At 38.6% G+C, this 25344-nt stretch overlaps 1 protein-coding gene across 1 annotated transcript in view; it reads right to left on the reverse strand.

The window, feature by feature from the left end:
- Positions 1-902: 902 nt before the first annotated feature.
- Positions 903-25344, reverse strand: part of LOC145999878 (NPC intracellular cholesterol transporter 2 homolog a-like) — a 29168-nt gene continuing 4726 nt past the window's right edge. The window contains exons 2-4 of the mRNA XM_083137148.1: positions 6228-6344; positions 3458-3654; positions 903-1152 (exon numbers count right to left, since the gene is read on the reverse strand). Of these exons, the coding sequence (XP_082993274.1) occupies positions 1066-1152; positions 3458-3654; positions 6228-6344 (401 nt within the window). The 3' untranslated portion in view covers positions 903-1065. The remainder of the gene's footprint in view (positions 1153-3457; positions 3655-6227; positions 6345-25344) is intronic.

Here is a 25344-nt window from a genome sequence, read left to right on the forward strand (position 1 = left end):
AAGAAACGATGAACGATTGGAACATATTTAACTCGCGTTTTTAAAACAACACTATCGTCACTCGAATGCGGTGAAAGATTGATCACAAAGGATTAACGAACACCATTCTATGTAATATCATGCGCTTATAAACAAAAGCAATATAGGTTAAGTTGCTGTTTACAGCGGAACGATTGTTAAGATGAGAAATAAATGTGTCTATATTGCAACATATAATATTTGAACGTATGACTTAACGCTCAAGATAACTAACTGATTATAAAAGGATATTAAACACAGTTCTTAAGTATAAACGTAGCACAATGATTTATTATATAATACTAGGATCTACATATATATTCAAAATGAACACAGAAATTACGCATTTATTCCATTCGTGAAAAGTTTGTATTGAAGTTGAAACATCAAAAATTATACACAGTTAAGTATCATATTTGTCTATTTTTATACTCCGTTTTGTTTAATGTATGCATTGCAACATACTTATCATTGCAAAGTATTGTTTAAAATATCCATCACTGCTTTCCCAAGCTTTTCACTCGTGGTGGAATCTGCATACGCTAGTGCAAGACAGGGAAATTTTTGCGTTTGCCCACTTCATGTAGGCTATTTCACCAATTCACAAGTTCCGTGTTCGAGTCCTTGCCCGAACGTACGTGTGTCCTCTGAGAGTGTTCCTTCATCATTTTATTCTACTCATTCTCTAACCATTTAAACAAAAAAATTTCCGGTTTAAACTCCGGTCAGAGTTTTTCTTTGTTAGTGTCGCTTCATTCAATTTATCCTCATAGTCGCGATTAGCCAATGTGGCAGTCCAGGCTGACTGCGCATCCAGACTCAGAACCTAGTTAGACTGCAAGACATGCAGAACCACGTGAAAGGGAAATAATAACAAATAAAGATTATGATAATTAAAACATATATTTGTCAAGTTTGTCAATGAGTACAGAGAAATGGAAAAAATGGATCGTAGTTGAGGAAATAAAATAATCTGGCACGATGTTGTGAGATGAGTCTCAAGGAGAGAGATAATGGGTCAGTCTTTTGAGCTACGCACTAGCATATCTAATGAACTATTCTCGAGTTGACCATGAAGCAGGTGGCCGGTCTTCCTTCATCGTCGACAAGGGCCCAGTAGACATCAACGCCGACCTTTGAGAAAGAAAGAACAAGAGAATAAAATTTTAAAATTTTGCAATATTGTCAACAAAACCCGTGAAATCTAACACTTATTACAATGTTTATGATTATGGACACGTCAGCACCTCAAAAACTAAAATTCTAAATATTCAAATTCTAAACTTCTAAAATGTAGACTCCTTACCGACAATTAAGTCTAAAATAATCTAGATTAAAAGCTGAGGTTGTATAGGGGCACTCAGCACATGTGTGGGCTAACACAGAGCAACACAACCCCACAGAGGATTATACTGGATGAGTGCAGGCATCAGAGCCTCCTTGGCCCGCAAGCGTTTTAGGGGTTGAGAGATTGACTCTTGAGTGCCTTCTCAGAAGTTGGGTATAGCTCATCGCACGTAAGTCAAACACCTTCTTGGTCAAGCGCAGTGTTTCTCTTGACGCAGGCAGGCTTGTTAAGTGTACACCTCTTAGCATAAATGAACTACTACTACATTTAGCCAAACAACGAAAGCTTTTAACCCCACGCCAGAAGACGAAATACTGTCACGAGCCGGAATTAACTGCTGTGTAATCAAAAACGCCAGCAGTCCCCGGGTGACGAGAGCTCGCCGGCAGTGTTGCCACAATATGAGGACACAATTTCCCTTTTCCAAGGGACAAAATTCCTCATTTTGGACCATTTTTTCCCTTCACCTAAACAAATCATGTAATAATGAAAATAATAATAGCAATAATAAATAGTAGTAGTAGTAGCAGTAGCACCAGCAGAAGCAAAAGTAACTAATTATTATTATTATTAGTGGTGTGTTGTAGTAGTAGTAATAGTATTTCCGTTGGTCCATGTTAATATGAAAAGAACATTCACATCAATGTCAACTTCATAAAATAAATAAATAAATAAATAAAATGTGGATATGGAATTGAAAATTAACATGAACAGTAATAATGTGGAGTTAGATGTCTTCAAATTTCCCTGAAATTGTGGTATTTTTCATTGAAATTCCCCTTTTCCCTTTTGGTTAAGAATTGGATGCGAATTTCCCTGCAAAAGGGAAATTTCCCTTCATGTGGCTACACTGCTGACAGTGTTAAATCGGTCCGTTTAAAAGATTTGGGGCGAACCCACTGAAGACACCTTCGATGGAGCGACACAGTGCCGCGTCGTGAGTCAGCCGAAGAACCACGAAGGCAACCAGGTACAGTGGTGACTCTTTGGACTTATCATTATCAGTGTTTAGATATCTTACTGGCTCGTGCGTTATCATCCTCCCTCGCATGTGCAAATTCTACTAAATACTGGTAAAGGGCAATGAACGTAATTTATTCCATTCCCCACACACACATCGTCTCGCAGCCAAGCAGCCCGAAGAACGGCTTAAACGTGACATCATGGAGGTGCCGGGCGTGTTGTTGATGGCCGAGACCGCTGTTGGCAAGAAATCGGACAAATTTGTGTGTTTGGTATTGACGTAGAACTCGATCATTCCTTCCAGCGTTTGTTGCATTTCTTTCGACTAATCCTGGGCTCACAAACTGCCTTCAATTTGGAATTTGTTGGCCAACTGAACAAATCTGAAGTATATTAGCACATCGCGCTACGACGCCAGGGGATCCGGGTTCGAATCCCGAACTGGACATGGATGTTTGTGAGTGTCTATTTATCAATGTCATCACTCATCCCTATCTTCGCAAATTAGCCAAAAGTGGCACAAATTGCGAAGTAAATAAAGCAAATCAATCATTCATGCAGTGAGCATCCTCAAGCATGGCATGTCGCCTCGATGTGAAATCTCCCTAAATAATGATCTTATTCCTGAAACAACTGACTGTAAAGGCTCTTATCGTTAAACGTGACACTTGAGGTCTGTTGTATTTCAGTTTTAAACACTGGGAGAACTGAAGAAAAGAGAATTGTTGCTTTTTCTGTCCACTTATTTTTACAATAAGTATTTTCCCAAGATTTTTTACTTTTAGTGTAATTAGCAGTGTTATTAAAATTGTTAACAGTATACGAACTGATGATAAAATATCACTGTAGCCTTTATGTTTAATTGCAATCATCAAAATACGCGTTTTCTATTTTAAAATTGCCTATTGCCCTTTTTGTGACAATTATGGCCATTATTATCGCCAGCACCACGAATGGAATTTTTTGTAGAAGTTAAATAATGTCATACATATATTTAATGGAAACATCCAAAGGTAATCAAAATTTGGTGTTCACTTGAAGTTTCACGAAGCGTATGCCTTGTGAAAAATTTGGAACTTCAGCACTGGTGCCAGGTCGTTTCAAATTACGAAATGAACCTAGACTTACCAATGGGTAGACGGGTAGTACGTTGATGGTGTCCTTGTAGATGTATTCCTCCCCTGCCTTCAACGGGCAGCTGGTCTTGGCGCCTTCAGTGGTGAAGAGCTTCTTGCAGGCGTCTGTGTTGTGGACCCCGACGAAGGGGAACGGGACGCCAAGAATGTACCCGTAGACGCTGTTCTTCAACTTTTCTGTATCCTTATCTGCAAACGACAATACCAATATTAGTTCATTGGTTAACTACTTACCCAGACAGCGCGAAAGCTTATGGCAAGCTTGCTTGCAACTTGTCAAAGCTAGTTGAATCGAGCTAACAGTTGGCTTTGAGAAGCTTGTATCCAGCATGCAGCTTTCTGTGACAAGCTTGTGTCAGGCTTGCTGTAAATTTGACACTTGATAACTAGTTGGCTTGATTCAAGTCTGATGCAAGCTTACAGCAAGCCTCTTGACTTTGATATAGAAAGCTTGTTTCAAGTTTGATGTAAACTCAAACTAATTGTGCTATCTGGGTAATATCATATTTTTTGCTACTTGCGACCTGATACAATGCATTAAAATCCTTCTCATAAACATTAGAGGTAGAATCTCACAAGAAATATATATTTCTAACTGTATATTTTACAGTCACCGTATTACAGTACTGGCTTGATTTGTTTTACTTAGCTTTTCTGCCACTGTTGTCAGATAAGCATGAAAGATGATATCATGAAGTTCAAAGAGCAATCACAGACAGAAGAAAATACAAGCTCTGCAGAGGATTACACTGGCTGTGGGTTCAGTCGCCAGAGCATCGCTGCAAGAATGAAATCCAGGGTGTACTACGTACAACGGAGTCTATTTGGGTGCTTTACAGAAAAGGTCACCCCAATATTATAAGAAGATAATGGCAAAGCTGCACACTGCTACATTTCGACAGTCTCGGGTAATTTGCGAAGGTGGTGTGATCAGCACCACGCTCCGGCCTCCATTAGCCCTCGCCTCTCAGGCTTATTTGAGGCTGGGTGAACTCCACAGCAAGTATAGGTGCTGCTGGAAAAAATCCCACCTGAGATCAATCTCCCGGGAATCGACAATCTTCTCCCTACTAGTATGATACATATTAAATACTCTTATATCCTATGTGAAAAAATAAGTGTCATTCATATTTTAACCTATTTTAGTTAGCTTAAACTTAAATATAGTTCGACACCGGAAGAAATTGCACAGGGTGTTTAAAAAATAACTGAGAAAGATTAAGAGAATGTTGACCTTACAACACTTTTGTTATGTATGAACTATGAAGAAGAGTAGAGAAGAAGATGAACAAGAGCAGAATAATAAATTTGATATCTTGTATCGGACTATGGAGAAGAATAAACAAGAACAGCTTACATTTAGGGAAGTTGTGTAAGAATTTGTATAAGTTGTGGTAAAAAAAAATGTGAAGTTTTACAAATTGTCACTATTTTTACTGTTTCTCATCAAAAGTCAACGAAAAGCTGACCTCTGAATGTATTGTGGATGCACCTGTAAATCATTGACGTTAGGACCCAAATTTATTCAGTAAGATTGACAACAATATACATTATTGTTCTGCTCCTCGTCAGTATTAACATAAATATCGAACTGGCTTCTACAAAGCAGAAACTTTTAAATGATACATGGTTCCGTAAACCTGGAACAGCAACCACATCTACTATTTTGAATGATGCAACACATTGGGCGGCAGACAAATTTTCACCTTTCGCACTTTCCTGTACATATATTATGTTTTAAAGAAATATTATTTTTTGTAGCTTTGATTACTTATATTTAACACTGCGTGATATTACCTGATATTATCTTGCAGTTCCTGCAAGCGACAAAATAACGGTGTACTCTATTGGACATTATACCCTTATTTTGGGTACGTTATATGTCAACCCAAAAGAAAGGGGCTGTTTATTTACTCATAGTTCTGTTGCTATAATACTTCAATTCATGTAACATGCAGGTAATGAAACATGTATCTTTAAGTATGTTTATCTTTGCGATACCTATCAATTTAACGACATAATTAACCAAATTTAGAAAAAAAAATTGATGTACCCCTTGTATCTCAGTGACCATATTTAAAGATGCATTTGGGGACACACACACCTAACGTCCCAAAGCCCGGTAGAGGCACATAGTGGTTCTGATTCCACTTTAAACTGTAGGTCCAGTCCCAATTAGCCTTACTGTGCACAAACTGGACTTAAAACACCAACTCAAAACCAACTAACGTTCCAAAGTGCATACTGTTCTAAAATGGTTGAGTCAAAACAAAATTTATGTTCTAAATTCTTTTACAGAATAGTTAGTTTTGAAGTGGAACGTTGAACAACAATTTGACTTGTATCTTCGGCAACATATATGCTTCAAGGTTTACTTGTACTTTTTCCAATTTGTAAACAAATTCCGGGGTACTACCCATTTGATAATGTATCAAGTACGAACCAGTGGAGTACTAAAGTTGAAATCTTGAAGACATGATACGCGTATGTATTTCCATGTACTGTATTTACACAAACAAAAATCCTTGATTAAAAATAAACTAAAATTAAATATGGGCATTTTGAAATCTGTAAAATAATGTTCATAAGATTAATCGTTCAATAAATTTAGTTTACCATACTTCAAACACAATTTTCACTTATAAACAATTGGAATAGGATACATTTGATACATTGAGAGTAGATATATAAATAATAAAGTGGAGTAAAAAAACAAGCAAAAATTACCACAAAATGTGGTAAAAAGCAATATAAGTACTTACTTATTTTGAATTTAAATTCAGCGTCAATCTTTGAATTCCTTTTCAATTTACATGGAGGACCGTGGCATCCAGATATCGTGACATTGGTTGTGTCACCGATGTACCTCTCTTTCTCAACTGAAATACAATTAGAACACATGCTTTAAAAATAATTTAATTAAAATCACAAAGTATAGAATTGAAAGGATTACAGTGCGTGTGTGTTTGTGTGTGCATATTGTTATAATCTTGTTTGAGATTCATGAGCAATGTGAAGTTATTTTAATGTTTCACTTACATAATGTCTTAACTTTAAACAGTTTTCATTTTAAATTATTGTTTGAATAATAATTACACTAAAATTTAATATATATTAATCTTTGTCTTCATTATTCTATGCTCTTGTAAATTCTGCTCTACTTCCTGGCTTCAGTTGTACATAATTTCGCTTGACTGTATAAATACAATCTTATTGTATCAGAATCAACTTTTCTATGTCGGCAGTCATTTGTAGCATTCTTTAAAATTGGGGTCAAAGGGGGGCGGGGGGAGGGTGCATATTCATGATTTCAAGTTGTTCTATGCCACTTCAATATTCTGAATAATTGATGGCTAGCCGAAAATTTTGGGAAAAGAGATAAGAATGTGGTGTTTACTGCACCATGTCATCACACTTACAACCGAGTTTCATAAACAGCACGCACTACACACACACACACATGCAATCACATATACTTATCAACTCCAAGAAAGAAGAATATCTTCAATTACAGAAAACACTGATGTAAATATTACGTACATGTAACATAACGAAATATAATAATAATAATCTACACATACATATTACACTTAATTGTACATTAATTTGTGTTGTACTTCATAAATATTTTTAAAACTGATTATCCCAATGAAGGAAATGCATAATTTCTATACAGTTCATTCTAAATATGAAATAATTTCATATTTCATCATATCATCACTCTTCCCCATCTTGGCAAATTAGCCAAAAGTGGCACAAAAAGCGAAGTAAAATAAAGAAAATAAATCAATCATTAATACTGTAGAACATGAGTTTAATATCCTCTTATAATCAGTTGTAGCGTGAAGTCAAGAACTAGTTGTAACCTTGATATTATATTGTATGTGAAACACATTTTAGATAATGAAAGATGTTTGTGTTTTGGGTACGTTATATGTCAATAATTGTCTCGTAGATTGATTGCTTTTCATAACATTAAAATGTATTTATTGAAGATATACTCTATTGTCGAACATACCATTTATGGTCATGTGTATATACACAAATACACACGTTTGTCTCTCTCTCTCTTTGTGTGTGTGATGACCTCCGTGACAGAGTGGTTAGCACAACGCTACATCGCCAGGGGTCCTGGGTTCGAATCCCGGCATGGGGGTTCTTTCTGAGTGTTCCTTCATCAGTTTCATCATATCATCACTCATCCTCGTATTCGCGATTAGCCAAAAGTGGGAGTAAATCGAATCAGTGTGTGTGCGCGCGCGGTGAAGCAAAAAAATGTTTTAACGAGGATTGGAAGCTATGACCACACATCAGTGGCGACGATTAAGGGGTTCGTGGGGGGCAGTTGCCCACTTTTTGCTACTTTTGCCCCGCACTATACTAAACTTTAGGTAACATTATAGTATAGTAAACTATCCTTGCCCGCCCAGTTTTGGCACCCAACCGCCGCCACTGTTCCCCATTATATTAATTACCCCAACAGTAGGCTGTGTGCAGTGACCTTTTCATTGGGATATTTGTAAAGAGGGTTGGGGAAAGTCTTCACCAAATAACATCATCAATTTCAACACCTTGGTGGTAATCGTTTCAGTCGAACTGAAAATCAGGTCAAAACCTGTTTCTATGTCCCGCATTCACCGTATCAACAAAAGCCGCTTCGTCCTTCATGTTTTCCTCTAATTCGAGAATCTTGACTTCCCATACACGTGTCTGGCATTACAAGGCCCTTCCACAACATGTTCTTTCTGGCAGATATAAAGCTCTACGTAATTCCGCTTAGCGCCTTGATTTTTATGGCTTGGTAGTTAAGTGAAGACAAGCACATGGAAGATTGTAGGAAAACAAGAATACCATAAAATTGTTACCATTCTCTTCAAGGATGGTTACAATTTAAAACATTCTCAACAATACAGGAAACATCACAATCCTTATTGTTACAATGAGGCGAAATGTATTGTTAACATTCTCGGTGTTGTTTTGCAGAGGACAATGAAGCCTCTCCGATAGCGTAATGATAACTAAGTAGACCTTGGATTTTTAGGTTCTAAAAATGTACTTTTATGTTCCTAAACTAGGTCCTAAAAATTCTAAAATAGGTCCTAAAAATTCTAAAATAGGTTCTACATGTCCTAAAATAGGTCCTAAAAATCCTAAAATAGGCCCTAAAAATTCTAAAATAGGTTCTAAAAATCCTAAAATAGGTTCTAAAAATATAAAATTAGACTAAAAAATCTTGGAAGTCTGTTCCAAAAACTTAAAATGGTTCAAAGATACTGAAAAATACTAATTAGGTACAATTGTTATAAACAAAATTTCAAAGGAACTGTGAGAGATTTTAATAGATATATGTAACAATCAAAAAATAATAATTTTCTAACCAAATTTTCATTTCTATGCATCATTTTTCAAATGATCCACTCATTATCGTAGTACTAATACTTGTACTGTTGGCAAAAGTTACTTACCGATATGATAAATGAATTATGTATAATTTCCTGCACAATACATTAACAATATTTTCCGTATTATCCTGAGACAAAACCCCGCCTTTTATCTGTGAGGATCATCTTATATGATGATTAGTCAATGGTGCAAATTTGAATGCTAGAAAGCACCAAAAGTAACCAGATCAGAAGTTTGCACTTTGGACTGTGCAGGCAACAGTGGCGCCAGAAATTTTGTTTTGTTTAGAGCTTCAAAAAACATTCTGGACTTGAGGGAGGGAAATCGGCCGAGAGTATGTTTCAAACAAGTTAGTCATTGTTTTTTTCATTACCGAACAGAAAAAAATACGTCTGAGTGATGTAAAAATAATGTAAAACCTTAAAAAATATACAAAAACCTAAAAAAAAGGTTTGATTAGGCACAAGAGCCTAAAATAGGTTCTAACAAGCAAAATAGGTTACAGTAAATCCTCGTTAACACAAACCCGCTTAAGACGAACGCCCGGTTAACATGAACAAAATGTTGGTCCCGGCAGGGATGTATTATATCTTATAGAAAGTTTTATCGGTTAACGCGAATTTCGGTTACCCCGAATTACGAACTGCTTTTTAGTCCGTTGCGTCATTAGATCTCATTTAACATGAACTTTCAAAGTTTTTTTTTTTCTGTTGTTCCTCTGTCGTTCCTCTGCTCAACAATCTCTATCATCTTGTCAACAACCAACTTATACAGTATTGTAACCAACAGATTCAGATCAACAATGTGTTCAAATGTGCTTTTCTATTCTTTAAAACATAGCCAGTACGCGTAGAGTCGAATTACTTTCGGAACATCCCCAGCGGACTGCGTGAGTCTGTCTAGCGAGCCTAGTGGGCGTGGAGAGCCTGAGCAGGGGGCTTAGCGATAGGTTCTGTGTTGAGATGACGTCAGCGGCTCGCTTCGTTGATTGGCTGCTTCGAGAGTTGTAACTCGTTCCGAAGCTTCAAATGCATAACAGTCAAGGATGTTACGGAAATAATCTCCCTCTAACGTCAAGATTAAAACTTGGGTGCAATTGCTCGACGATCGCGATCATCGCGTCAACAATGAGTTTATACGTATTTAACAAACAAATTAAGTTGTGTGTTCAGATGTGTTTTTGTATTCTTTAAAACGTAGCCAGTACGAGTAACATCAAGTTGCAAGCAGTAAGACGGGAGTCATGGCCAAGAGGAAGCAGACAGGTGGAGATCTGCAAACAAAACAGAATCCTAGAGGAAGTAGACCGTGGTGCATTGAACAAAACGACAATTGCTGAACAGTATGGAATTGTCAAATCTACATTATCTACAATACTTAATGCTATGATGACATACATAATACGTATTGTAAATGGTTCATGTGTAGAAGGTACTGTATTACAAGAATAAAATTTGAGTCCCCGGTTAGCAGGAATTTTTTTTAACACGAACTCTTCATTTTTCGGTCCCTTTGGATTCGTGTTAACGAGGGTTTACTGTATTTTAGGCACCATAAAACTTCATCAGTTGTTGCGTTTTTTAATGAAACGCTGATGCAACTATTTATTTCTCATTTACCTGTAAAGGAAAAAAATAGGTTAAAAACCTACGTGGTCTAGCGATAAGTGGATCTTAATAGCAAATTTTCAATGGCAACTTGTACCACCGCCGTAGAGGTAGACAACACACATAACGCCTCGCAGGGAAGCAAGCATTTCAGGATCTAGATGTCCCATTTTTATTGCTGGCGACTGTACATTGCACAGTGAATCGAATCCAACTCAAATCGCAACTATGAAAATGAAAAGGTGACAAAGAGACTGGCAAAAATCATGCCCATACAGGGACAGTAACCTTGAATATTTTCGGTGACGGGACAGTGAGTCGACCACACGACATCTGCCGAGGCCACTCGTCTACTTCTGGCAAATCGCAACGATGAGGATAAAAGTGCAATGAAGAAAGACTGGTAAAGGATTAGTCATGTGCAGGCTAGGATTCAAACCCCGTGTCCTTTCGATACCGACAGCGTGAATCGACCACACGACATCTCCGGTTTCTGAGACGACATATTGGCAAGTCTATTGAATGTTTACCTCACGTAAAGCACACATGACCAGTGGCGTAGCAAGGGGTGGGCGACCGCCCAGGGCCTCGCGCCCCATGTGGTTGATACGAAAGTAAATTGAAGTGCGGAAAAGCTGGAAAAGAATAATTTTTAAGGGCAATAAAATTAAAACATTGTTTTTATCAGGCTTTAAATTCTAGTTAAACGTTATAATTTGAATGAATACGTCAAATCAGCGGCGTAACATACAGGCGGGAAGGCCCTACGCCTAAGAGCCAAGAAAAAATTTAAATGATTGTCGTATTTCTCATATAAACATTCACGCAAAAATTTAAGTATGTTAATAGTAAAGCATCTCCAACTGCCACGAAGCAAGTGTGAGGCATTTGAATGCTTGCATTGTTTTCCCCTCAAGGAGGGCATGGACAATATTAGCAGTTCTTCCTTCCTTACAGCTTCAGATTTCAGTTCTCGGAAAACGGAGACATTTTTAGGGTGAGTGAAATTATTAAATATCATTTTCGTCAGTAATTTGTTATTATTATTTAAATATGATAATTTGCTGATGTATCACTGAAGATCTTGCATCGATTCACATTGAGATTTCAAATTTAAAGAAGGGATGGGGGCCTCTCATTCTAATCTCGCCCAGGGCCTCGCGATATGTTGCTACGCCACTGCACATGACCCCCACTCTTCTATCATCTAACCATCACGAGAATATATTTAGACAGGACTCAGGGGGTATATGCATTGCATAACCATGAAATTCAACCGTGTCTATAGCATATTTCTTAGCGATCAAAGTCAAAGGCGATAAAAAAAGAAAGAACACTCACGTTTCACAGTGACATGTAAAACGTGATGCTTCTCTGTAAAAAGAGTGAGAGAGCTCATTTCTATTCCTACAACACAATGAATCTGTGACGTAATATCAGACACGGAGCGCCTCTGATTAACTCTTCACGGTACACAGCGCCACGGGCCAAAAGGTGGCGTTTTCTATGACTTGCGAAGTGCATGAGTTTGCAAGATCCACATTGAAGTTCAATTAAACTGCCGAGCCTAATGCGATATTGCATGGTCAAGGTTCTTATAGTCTAGGTCAAACTCAGAGTGCCTGAAGCTCTATACTGTTCATGGCTGGATCCAAAATGCAAATGCTTTTTCGAAGTCTTGTAAGTTTAAGTCAATTTATGCACAGATGAGTTAATCGTGACTGCTGAGAAGTGGCGGGAAGCGGTCGGGTTGCTTTTGTGTAAAATTTCTGCAAGGTCGGGTGCGCATTAATTACGAGGTCGTAAATATTTATTTCGTTTCGACTTGTTTTGTTTGTTTAAGCCACATTTACCCTCACATAATCGGGACAGGACCTACTGGACTTAAGCTTAAGTAGAATCCGAATTATTGTGTGAGGGTGGCGGCGATACGGGGGTCTTGAGGGGGTAGTTGTCCCCCACTTTTTGCCACTCTTGCCCAAGGGAAATCAACTGTCTCCCTTCCCCCGAGTTTTGACCAAACTGCACATGCCGTTTGTTGCTTGCGTGTCGCTCTGACTGGGTCGTTTTCTCAATATCGTGCACCGTGTCGCCTCGGTCTGTTGGTAGCGCATGTGCAGTGAAGGCTTTCTCGCAGACTGGAAAGGGGGCCTGTGTTGCTTCGGTCTGAAAGCTCCTTCACACAGAAGCGTGAAGGGAAAAGTAACACGTGTCCTTTCAGGTTGTAAAAAAAAACATTCACCGCGCACACGCGAAGAACAGACCGAGGCGACAATATGCACGCTATTGAGAAAACGGCTGTCCGAACGACAATAGACAAGTGCATCTTGTCGTGTCGCTTCGGTACGAGAGGTTACATTTATTTTCAATTGATATGTGTCGCTTGACGCCTCCGTGTACAGTTCCCTGAGGGTGCGAAACCTTTTGTGAAGTTTAACCTTATCTAGCATGTACACTCCTGTTTAGATAATATGGGATATACCTACTTAAACCTTATGAAATGTTCCATTTTATGTGAATTGGAGTGTACAATAACTTTATATAATATAAAATAGTACATCTAAAACCATAAAAGCGAAATATATCTCAAAGATAACAGCAATCAAATATACTTTGTGTTACTCTTCCACGAGAATGAACATTTCAAAGATTAAGAATAACAAAATGACAGGGAAATCGTGATTCCCATTTTTAAGTGAGTAACGTTTCAGGAGTTTGATAAAATATGACCTTGTCGCGTCATGCTAATTCCCTGACAATAATTCACGATCTTCCTCTGTTTTTTTGTCAACATCCAAAGTTAAAATATACCAGGTAAAATACTATTATTGTTATGGACAAAAAACGGCATAAAAGCTGTTAGGTTCCAAATAAAGGAATGAATGAATGAATGAAAATACTATTACAAGCACGCGTATATACTAATCAAAAAGCCAAGTTTTGTAATATTCCACAGTTGGTGGCGGCTTTAGTATAGCCCTTATGTAGCAAACAAGCTTGGAAGAAATAAAACAAATACCTGTTATGTGCACAGATCTGTCTAAAGCCTTCGACAAAGTGAACCGCAATGTTCTGTTAAGTAAACTCTTATGTCAGAACGTCGTGCACTAGATTTTCTAAAAAAATACTATTTTTTTGTTTCTTATCTAATTAACAGCAAACAGAACGTGCCCTGTAAAGAACAATTAACGGAATGGTAAGAATGATTAAAAAATAAGCAGCGTGTTTCTTTGATCCTTTGATCATCTTAACGTCGAGAGAAGTTAAGGTAGAGTTTTTAAAAAGGTATCTCAATTCTTGACAGGTTGCTTAGCAAAGCTTGCCATCTTGTAGAAGGCTGTTTTAACTCGTTAATTGAGAAGTCTATCTTAATTAAGCAATGCTGCACATATATTCTTTGTGCGCTGAAAGAATAGATTCAATGTAAACAAAACCTCACGATTTGCAATGGTACATTCTTAAAACATGTCTCCCATAGATAGCCTACACATATTTGCCATGGAAATTTAATTCATTAACAAATGGTTGCACAATTTCATTATGGATATTGATTGATTCTGGTTATTTAGCGCTGCTTTTCCCCCACTTGGCTAATTGCGACGATGAAGATGACTGATGATGGTATAATGAAACTGATTAAGGGACACTGACAAAGAACGTCCATGCCAAAGCAGGGATTCGAACCAGCGATCCCTCGCGTCCCGGTGATAGCCACTCCACCACGGAGGTCTTTCATTAGGAATACTTTGTCAAATGGTTCAAATGGTGGGCATTTATCATGCGCAACAGTTGTCATCGGGATTTACCAATAGGATTTCGCGCAAGTCACATCCGTTTGTTTACATCGCCTTCATTCTTACGATGGACTGAGTATAGTTACTGAAAAGCTTTTCTCGAACAGTAAAGCTTCTGTGTATATCATAGTAAAAAATACTCGACCAAAAGGTACAAAGTAAGATATTTGTTATATTGTGGGCCCTTACAGCTTTCTCCATGAAACAATAGACTTTCACCATGCTTGCTTTTGCAATTCCATTGCAGACAGCCAAAAATATATTTCTATTCATCGTTGGAAGATACGTCCACAATTTTCTAAGAACAATACACAAAACTATTGCACATTTCCGGTGTTGCAAACTTTCTGTCTGAAGCTCTCTTTGTTACGTAACTTCATTGTCGTAAAGCTTCACGGAACAATTTGAAACTTGAAGCGAACAGTCATGCATTATTATGGCAAAAAAAACACAAGGTCGAGGTCATAGATTGCAGTGAAGCGTGACGTCACGTTCCATCATTAATTAATGTTTTTCTTTTAACATCATTTACATTCAAATGTCATCATGATTTACAACAATACAATACGTAGACGGTTACTTTTGTTGTAAATTCCTCCAACTCATTGCCTGTGGGAATCGGCCGTTACGTAATTCTCAGTCGGCGAAGGAACCATGCATGGATTTGCAAGGTAAACTGTGGGTTTCAGTTGTGTCCGACGAGTCAAAGTTAGGACTAGAAATTAGATTTTCGACAAAGAACTCACTCGTCCCGTCAACGAGGTTGTATCTCGTTCTCGTCGCAGTTTCGAGACGAAAGTCTCTTTCTCATCTCTGTTTCGAGACGAAAGTCTCTTTCTCATCTCTGTTTCGAGACGAAAGTCTCTTTCTCATCTCTGTTTCGAGACGAAAGTCTCTTTCTCATCTCTGTTTCGAAACGAAAGTTTCTTTCTCATCTCTGTTTCGAAACGAAAGTCTTTCTCATCTCTGTTTCGAAACGAAAGTCTCTTTCTCATCTCTGTTTCGAAACGAAAGTCTCTTTCTCATCTCTGTTTCGAAACGACAGTCTCTTTCTCATCCCTGTTTCGAGACGAAAGTCTCTTTCTCATCTCTGTTTCGAGACGAAAGTCTCTTTCTCATCTCTGTTTCGAAACGAAAGTCTCTTTCTCATCTCTGTTTCGAAACGACAGTCTCTTTCTCATCCCTGTTTCGAGACGAAAGTCTCTTTCTCATCTCTGTTTCGAGACGAAAGTCTCTTTCTCATCTCTGTTTCGAGACGAAAGTCTCTTTCTCATCTCTGTTTCGAGACGAAAGTCTCTTTCTCATCTCTGTTTCGAAACGAAAGTCTCTTTCTCATCTCTGTTTCGAAACGACAGTCTCTTTCTCATCCCTGTTTCGAGACGAAAGTCTCTTTCTCATCTCTGTTTCGAGACGAAAGTCTCTTTCTCATCTCTGTTTCGAAACGAAAGTCTCTTTCTCATCTCTGTTTCGAAACGACAGTCTCTTTCTCATCCCTGTTTCGAGACGAAAGTCTCTTTCTCATCTCTGTTTCGAGACGAAAGTCTCTTTCTCATCTCTGTTTCGAGACGAAAGTCTCTTTCTCATCTCTGTTTCGAGACGAAAGTCTCTTTCTCATCTCTGTTTCGAGACGAAAGTCTCTTTCTCATCTCTGTTTCGAAACGAAAGTCTCTTTCTCATCTCTGTTTCGAAACGAAAGTCTCTTTCTCATCTCTGTTTCGAAACGAAAGTCCTTGTCCCTATTTCTAAAGGAAGTCTCATTCTCATGCAGATTTCAAAACGGACGTCTCGTTCTGGTCTTAGTTTCTAAAGTGAAGTCCCGTTCTCGTCTCGGTTTCAGAGCGAATGTTTTCTCGTCTCTGCTTCTGAAGTAAAGTGTTTCGTTCTCATCTCTGTTCCTACAATGTGTCTGGGTTGTGTTCATACACCCTGTATAATAGTAGTAGTCAACTGAATTCCATTATCTAGGGCACAGGCGTACGCAGGGGCTGAAGGGGCTACAATCCAATGCGAAATTTTAAGAAAATCAACATTTTCAAACCAGGAAAGAACTCGGGGGAAAACCAGGAAAGAACTCGGGGGAAAACCAGGAAAGAACTCTGGGGAAAACCAGGAAAGAACTCGGGGAAAAAACAGGAAAGAACTCGGGGAAAAACCAGGAAAGAACTCGTGAAAAACCAGGAAAGAACTCGGGGGGAAAACCAGGAAAGAACTCGGGGGGAAAACCAGGAAAGAACTCGGGGGAAAACCAGGAAAGAACTCGGGGAAAAAACAGGAAAAACTCGGGGGAAAAAACAGGAAAGAACTCGGGAAAAACCAAAGTGACGAATGCACACCCCTCAAAATGATCCCGGAGTACCATTTTTGTCTATCAACAACTTACAAAACGCCCCCTATAACCACAGGTTTGTAAAATCCACCTTCACAATTCCAGACCCCCTTGAAAAAAATTCTACATGCTCTGGTGACCTTGCCAACATTTTTGCATTGTACCTTAATGACATTTGTGAAGTTTCCCAACAATATAATTCCAACTCCATAATCGTAACAAACTTAATTAAACCGTTACATTGTAATTGTTGGTTGCCTGTCAAGTTGGAAAAGTGGGCAGAAAGCAAAGGTGAATGTTTTTAAAGAAGAAAAATTACATGTATTAATGCATTGTGTTCAGTCTCGTGGGTAATAACTTACTGAGCCGCACTTAAAAAGAGATTTCTACATGTTGCATGTAACAAATGTTAACGATAATGAAAGTTACGAGGATTATTGTTTCACGCAATAATAAACTCATTTATGTAGAGACCATGGACTTTAAATGCAAAATAAAAGGCATCACGCCTACACCTGTCAGCTTTAGTTATTAGCTTTAAAGAAATAAGGTGTCTTGAATATAAATAACACGACGAACTCGACAAAATATGGAAAGAGTCGAAAATACGTATGGATGAAATGGTATTGCCTATATTTCTTCTCAAATATTATATCCTTAATTTTTCTAATCACTTTATTTATATTTCGCATAGTGCCTCTGTCTTTCTCTCTGTGGTGTAAGGGGTGAAGTCACCCAAATGTCAATCTCTCTTCCACGTAGTACACCCTGTACTACATCTTGCAGACTAACGAGGCTCTGGCGTCTCTACTCAGCCCATATAATACTCTGTGGGTCTCGCTTTGTGTGGTAGACATATGTTTGTGACTCTCTCTTCATCCATTTCATCTTATCACCATTCATCATCACCGTTGCGGTTAGCCAAAAGTGGCAGAAAAGCGAAGTACAATAAAACAAATCAATTACTCAATCAATATCCCTTGTATTTCAATCCAACTTTATTTATCTCTATATTTCTTTCCTTCTTATATTTCTATCTTCGTTTCTATCTTTTACTCTCTCATCCTCCAGCTTTCTTTCCTTATTTCACTATATCTCTCTCTCTCCTTCTGCATTTTTTGTCTCTGTTTCTCTCTTTAATTCTACACTCTACCCTTGTCTCTAATTCTTTGTTTCTCTCACCTTTTCTTTCTTCATCTTTTCTTTCTTTTTCTCTTATTGTTTCTTCACTGCTCTCTCCCCCTCTCATTCTTTCTTCATTGCTCTCTCTCTCATTCTTCTTCACCGCTCTCTCTCATTCTTCTTCACCGCTCTCTCTCATTCTTTCTTCACTGCTCTCTCTCTCTCTCTCTCTCTCTCTCTCCTTCATTGCTCTCATTCTTTCTTCATCGCTCTCTCATTCTTTCTTCACGGCTCTCTCTCTCATTCTTCACGGCTCTCTCTCTCTCATTCTTTCTTCATTGCTCTCATTCTTTCTTCACTGCTCTCATTCTTTCTTCACTGCTCTCTCTCATTCTTTCTTCACGGCTCTCTCTCATTCTTTCTTCACGGCTCTCTCTCTCATTCTTTCTTCACCGCTCTCTCTCTCATTCTTTCTTCACTCCTCTCTCATTCTTTCTTCACCGCTCTCATTCTTTCTTCACTCCTCTCTCATTCTTTCTTCACTGCTCTCTCTCTCATTCTTTCTTCATCGCTCTCTCTCATTCTTTCTTCACGGCTCTCTCTCATTCTTTCTTCACCGCTCTCTCTCTCATTCTTTCTTCGCCGCTCTCTCTCTCATTCTTTCTTCACTGCTCTCTCTCATTCTTTCTTCACAGCTCTCACTCATTCTTTCTTCACAGCTCTCTCTCTCTCTCTCTCTCATTCTTTCATCACGGCTCTCTCTCTCATTCTTTCTTCACTGCTCTCTCTCTCATTCTTCCTTCACGGCTCTCTCTCATTCTTTCTTCATTGCTCTCTCTCTCATTCTTTCTTCGCCGCTCTCTCTCTCTTTATTCCTTCATTCTCTCTCGTTATTCTAACATTTCTCTCTCTCTCTCTCAATCCATCTGCTTTCCTTCTAAGGAATTTGGGGCCTCCACGATGGAGCAGTGGTAGCGTCGTCGCCTTGTAATCAAGGGGTCCCGGGTTCGATACCCGGTGGAGGCACATAGTGGTTCGGATCAAACTTTAAACTGTAGGTATAATGTGGACTTAAAACACCAACTCAATCAATCAATCTTCTAAGGTATTTAGTGGGATAAAACTATGAGACAGTGTACTTGAGTTTTCCTCGTGGCGAACAAAAATGACTGAATACACGCATTTAATTTAAAATCCAATCATTTAGAAATAAAACCTTCCTTGTGAATATATTTTAAAAAAGCATTCCAGATAATTCACGTTTTCTACAGCAACAAAAGATAGAGATAATTGGTCATTACTCACAGATAATCACTGATATCGATCCGAGAATTCATCTGAAGCATTTGTACTTTCGTAACTTTTATTGTTAGTTAATTAGGATAGTTTCCCAGAACAAATTCCACCTGGTTCTTCGTTCAAACCCTTTTGAAAGAAAGTTTACAGCCGGATATGCAATGGTGGAATTTGTAAACCACTTCACGGACGAATAAACGTCGACAATTGATGTTCCAGAACTTTCAAGGCCAGGTTCCTGCAACTGGAAGTAAAACATGGACGTGCACAGATATTTAGTATGCAACGCATGACTAGGACAAGGTTCTTTGGCTTTACAACAATATAAAAAAAATCTTCCGCACATCAAGTGCATTTCTCAAAGTTATGTTCAGATAGGTTTAAAATGTCTTGAAACACGTTGACGGATTTCGCTCAAATGCAATAACAGATTAGTATATATTATATAGGCAAAGGGTATATAGACAAAGTATATAGACAAAATAAATATTTGAGATTTTAAGTTTATTTTATGCACAGATAGGCTAATTGAGACTGGGCCTGCAGTTTAAAGTTGGATCTCAAATACCGTGCCATTGGGGAGGTCCTATTACAAAATAAATTAAAACTTACAATCTTACATTTTACCACAATTCTATTTCGTTCACATGATAAGTATTATGATGCCGTTTGGGCCATGGACGTCCGCAGGATTTTTTCCAGGGAGGGGCAAAGAAGGTATTTTTTTCCAGGGGGGGCAAACAAGGCACATATTCCCCAAAAATAGTGTTGTTCCCTAAAAAAACATTGCTTAAATTTGAATTTATGGTGTTCATGCAATAATTAACACATATTATGGTGGCTAAAATGAAATTATATGTGTGAAATACATGATTTTTGGTTAACTTTCATTTTCCAGGGGGGGGGGACCACATCCCTCCCTTGCCCCCCCCCCTTCCGGACGCCCATGGTTTGGGCCAATCAGCTGATGGATATCCCGCGCTTAACGTGCGCAGAAGGCATGCGCAGTAACATCGCAAGGTTGCCACAGTAGAAAGGTTGCTCTCGTATTACCGAAAGCTCTTCAAGCCGTGTTTTGTTGATTGATGTGAATGAATTGTATAATTAGTGCAATAACAATGAAGATTCGGATTTTTAAAGTTTCAATTTCATAACTATGCAGAACACATGTTGCTTAAACTACAACGTTACAACATCGACTTGCTTTGTGATGCTTACACTGACTCTCCGGAGCATCCCAGTTCTTGATTGGAGCAGGAACTTGGATTTTCTGGCGCGTGAATTCTCAAGATTCCATCAAACGCACAACAATATGCATTCCACAAGTTGTTGACGAGACACTAGGTCTTCCAGTATATGTGTACCGTGTGTGAAACCTTTCTTGTAATTCGAGTCAGGAATTTCAGTTCTGTCGAGGCCCGGATAGACCAGTATCTTCAACCTACTTTCTGCATTTCAACTGTCTTTTTCTCTTTACTTCAGACTAGCAGGTCTTCACCCTAGCACAACTCGTTCTACCTGAGAGATGACCATTGCTAGTGCTTGGTAAATATATATAAATATAACAATGGGAATAGTGGCGGAGATTAGAGGGGCGTGGGGGCATTTGCTTCCCCCCTTACTTTTTGCCCTGCACTGTGGCCTCTTAAATGTTAAACCTTGTCTACCAAGAGAAAGTAAACTGTCCTTGCCCCTCCCATAAATGTAGCACCCAATCGCCGTTAATGAATGGGAATGAATGATGATATAAGTGCAGTGTACAGGAAGACGACCTTGATGCAAACGAAAATAAATGTAGGCTCGCTACTTCTATATTGAATAAATGCACTGTAATGCATTTTTTTTATGATTTTGCCCGACCTCAGTGGCCTAGCGCGTTGATTGGTCTATGCAAGATCTCGCTATCAAAGGTTACAGATTAGAGTTCTGACCTGGGTATGGATGAGTATCGCTTCATCAATTTCATCTCATCATTCATCATCATCTTCAAGAGGTAGGAGAGAGACATGAAATAAGACAAAATGTATTGTTGTATTCCGATACCAGTGGTATCGGTTCGATTTTATGTGCCGATACTTTTTAGGGTGTTTTGATCTTTCGAGGCACTTGTGCTTGTGTCTAATTACCCTAGATGATAAGCAAACATTTGAAATTTCCATTTTTGTGATTACATTACAGGTATTCTTATATTCTGATGTAAATCTTGAATATTTTAAAACAAGACTCTTGTATATTGATGCTTATAATTGGATTAGAATATTCGCCCACTAATATTAATCAATATTTTATACAACTTTTAATTATTACAATCTTCAAGCATTGACATCGGAACTGGTGAGTTCTTTTCATGCATAGTGCCTACTTTATAATTGCTATTATTTATATATAATTGAAATTTGTAACAAGGAAGTACTAAGCATAACTGAAAAAAATGATTTTATGTTACAGAAGAGAATAAATTTGATCTATAGCAGTTATCAGAATGTATAACGGGTCCTAAAAATTTTAAAATCAAGTTTGGTACAGGAGAAAGACATGTCCAAGTACTGCAAGTGCTAATAACAACGAATATCCTGCCATCTACTGACATCTTTAGAATTACAACTGGGAACAAGTGAAAAGCTACATGCAGGGACAGATTACAAAATACACGATTGACTGCCACAAAAAAAGAAAGTTCCAGACACGCCACAGACGGACCACACAAGTTAAATTACCCATCTTGCTCAAGAAACGAAACTATCTTGTGTGTGTCAAGGTCTTTATATCAATTTTTCCACTGCTAGGGTAGCGCCATTCAGACCATATTCTTCTGATCTATCGAATATAGAACTATGTCCTCCATTACATGTTGTAAGCTCTCCAAACACAGTGTTTCCAACCTAGTTTTCTGGCGGTTGCGAAACGAATTGCTAAGTCAGAAGCTCTGGGATCTATTCTAGATTACTACGATTTCTGTCGCCTGTTTGTCAATCACCGTCATGTAAATTTCAACAGCGCTGGCGTACGCAGGGGAGCCGATGGGGCTACAGGCAATGTTGTAGCCCCAATATTTTCAGAGGGTATATGATAAATTTCGTGAAACTGCCATATTACGTGAATAAATATGAACGAAAGTTGAAGATATATGCATTGTAGAAGAAAGTATAAGCTATCGATAAGGTTAAACAGAGGGTATACGGCGTGTACCGTACCGACTACACCCCTGGCTACAGGCATCCCTTAAATTTTGAGAAAATAAAAAAGTTCAAATGAAAACAGCAGAAAATCAAAGGCAGTGTCCGAAAGGTGCAAGACAGTACTTGAAGCGGACATCCTCCGAGAATGGTCTTGAAGTCGTAGACTGGAAGTATTCTCCTTTATGGTCAATACACTTTTGCATTCGTTCGAACCATTTGTCAAAGCAGTTTTTCCAATCTTCTTGAGACACCTCCATAATATGGTTTTTGAACGCATCAGCGGCATCTTCCGCCGACGAAAATCGTTGGCCACGCAATTTATTCTTGACATTCGGGAACAAGAAGAAGTCATTGGTGCCAAATCAGGACTGTACGGCGGATGACCCATCAATTCGATTTTTTGACTGTTCATAAAGTCGGTTGTTAGACGAGATGTGTGACAGCTGGCATTGTCTTGATGAAGAATGATCCGACGGCGTTTGTTTGTTTTCCGTATTTGACCGAAGACCTCTGGCAAACAAATTGTTGTGTACCATTCAGAGTTGACCGTTCTACGTTCCTCTAAAGGCACAGTTGCCACATGACCAGTTTTCCCGAAAAAACAGGCGACCATTTGTTTCGATGTGCTTCGAGCGCGAACAACTTTTGTTGGATTGGGTTCATCTTGAAACACCCATACAGTCGACTGCTGTTTACGTTCCGGCTCATATGCATATATCCATGATTCGTCCACCTGTTACAATCTTATATATGTCTTTTGAAGCACCAAGATTGTATTTATTGAGCATTTGTTTGCACCAATTGACGCGAGCGTCTTTTTGAGTTTTTGTCAAATTGTGTGGGATCCAACGAGAACATACCTTTCTCACAGCTAAATGATCATGTAATATTTTATATATGCTGTTGGAACTAATGCCTATGGTTGCCTCAATCTCACAGTATGTCACATGACGATCTTGCAGTATTAGGTTTTGCACAGCATCAATGTTTTCTTGAACAACAACTGATTTTGGACGACCTTCGCGAATCTCGTCGGTGAGCGAATGGCGGCCACGATTAAATTCGTTATACCAGCGTTTCACAGTGGCAAAGGATGGGGCTTCATCGTCAAATGTGGAAGTAAGTTGATCGATGCACTCTTGTCTTGATAATCCACGTCGAAAATCGTAAAAAATCATCGCACGAAAAAGTTCACGAGTTAATTCCATTTTATTGTTGTCGCGCAATCTCCAAGGCAACATAAACAACACAAATGAAGCTATTGACAAAACATTTGAAGTACGTTATGGTCAATAATGCCAGACGATTCCGTGCAAACGTCAAATCGCACCTAACTTCAATCAGTGTTGCCAAGGCTCAAAATATAAATAGTGGCCCTCGTAGAAATCACATACCATTTTCAAATGTTCTTACACATACATTACCACACATTAGAAGAACTCGTCGTCGCCTTGTAATCAAGGGGTCCCGGGTTCGATACCCGGTGGAGGCACATAGTGGTTCGGATCCCACATTAAACTGTAGGTCCAGTCCCGTTTAGGCTTACTGTGCATACAGTGGACTTAAAACACCAACTCAATCAATCAACCAAAAAGCATTTGAAGATCTTTAACCAACAACTTGCGGGCTTTGTACCTTCGTGATTTTAAACAAATGAACAAGGAGTGCGAAAATCACGTGACCTCGTCAGCAACGATCGGTGCACTTGTGTACTTGGCGCTTTCGAACTGTACTGGGTGACGTCACTTCCGTCAAGACTATACTTCAAGTCCGTACTTTGTACCTTTCGGACAGAGCCAAAGTGGTTACATTCTTGCCTCTGAACAACTTTTAAAACGAACGTTAAAAACGGCAAATTACGTTATTGTGTATCCCCCACCCTTAAAACGCAGTAATGTAATGTCCACCATTACAATTCCTGAACCCTCCGAAACAAATCCTCGTACGCTAGTTGTCAACAGCATTCGAACCCGGGACCCCTAGCCATAGAAGTGCGCTGTGCTAAGCACTCAGCTACGGACCCCGGCAGGTGCGAGGAGTTGAGAGAGAGAGAGAGAGAGAGAGAGAGAGAGAGAGAGAGAGAGAGAGAGAGAGAGAGAGAGAGAGAGAGAGAGAGAGAGAGGCGAGATAGGGAAAGAAGAATGACACAAACAAAAGACGATCTAGCAAGTCTTTACATAAATGCACACAATGACATGATTAACACGCGAGTGCAGCTATCCATTTCGAATCGACACAACCTGACAATCATTTAACTAACGATACGAGATCTGCATTTAACGAGGAAAGCGAAACGGTTAGTTATCATGCAATTTAACCGTAAGCTCTTGAACTCGTGGCATATCAGAGGGAAAAGCAGTCAAACTGAAGAACACTTCTCGATGCTTCTATCCTCCAACCTAGGGTGACCATATATTTGTTGACCAAAAAGAGTATAGTCTACAGGTTGAAGGTGCGCATGTATTTTGGTCTTTCACGAGGTCCGCAAAAATCCCGGGCGACTTCTTGACAGTCTAATTATCCTGGAAATTATGCAAAATTAAAACTTCCTTTTTATTTTACAGTAATTTTGCACAAAAAACTATATTTTGTGACTACATAATATCTATTTTAATATTCGGATGCAATTTTTGAATATTCTAAAGCACATTTCTTGGTATGTTGATGCATATAATTGGAGGAGAATATTTACACACCAATTTTGATCAATATGTTGAACAAACTTTAAGTATTGCAATTTTCAAGTATCGGTATCGGTGGGTATCGGTAAGAGTATCGGTTCAAAGTGGTATCGGCTCAACCCTAGTCATTATCATTAAATTCCAATGAATTTGAAATATGTTTTGCTTGTTGATAAAATATGAAAATGACTCTTGAAATTGTTCATAGGAAATTCTTGAGTCAAGGAGTAAATACTTCAGTTTGTTGACATCTTGACGTTTTCCGTTCTATGGATTTTAAGGCATTTTTACGCGTAAAATAATGAATTAAATGAAATAGCAAGGAAAAGAGTATATTTGGGGATTTTTGCAAATTGAAAAGAGTATAGAGTATATGAACCTCTAAAAGAGTATAATACTCTTAAAAAGAGTATGTCTGGTCACCCTACTCCAACCAATCCAAAACCAAGCTTTCCTACCTTGACTGACAGA

This window comes from Lepisma saccharinum, chromosome 16 (genome assembly GCF_977018435.1).
Source record: "Lepisma saccharinum chromosome 16, izLepSacc3.1, whole genome shotgun sequence".
NCBI classification, from domain to species: domain Eukaryota; kingdom Metazoa; phylum Arthropoda; class Insecta; order Zygentoma; family Lepismatidae; genus Lepisma; species Lepisma saccharinum.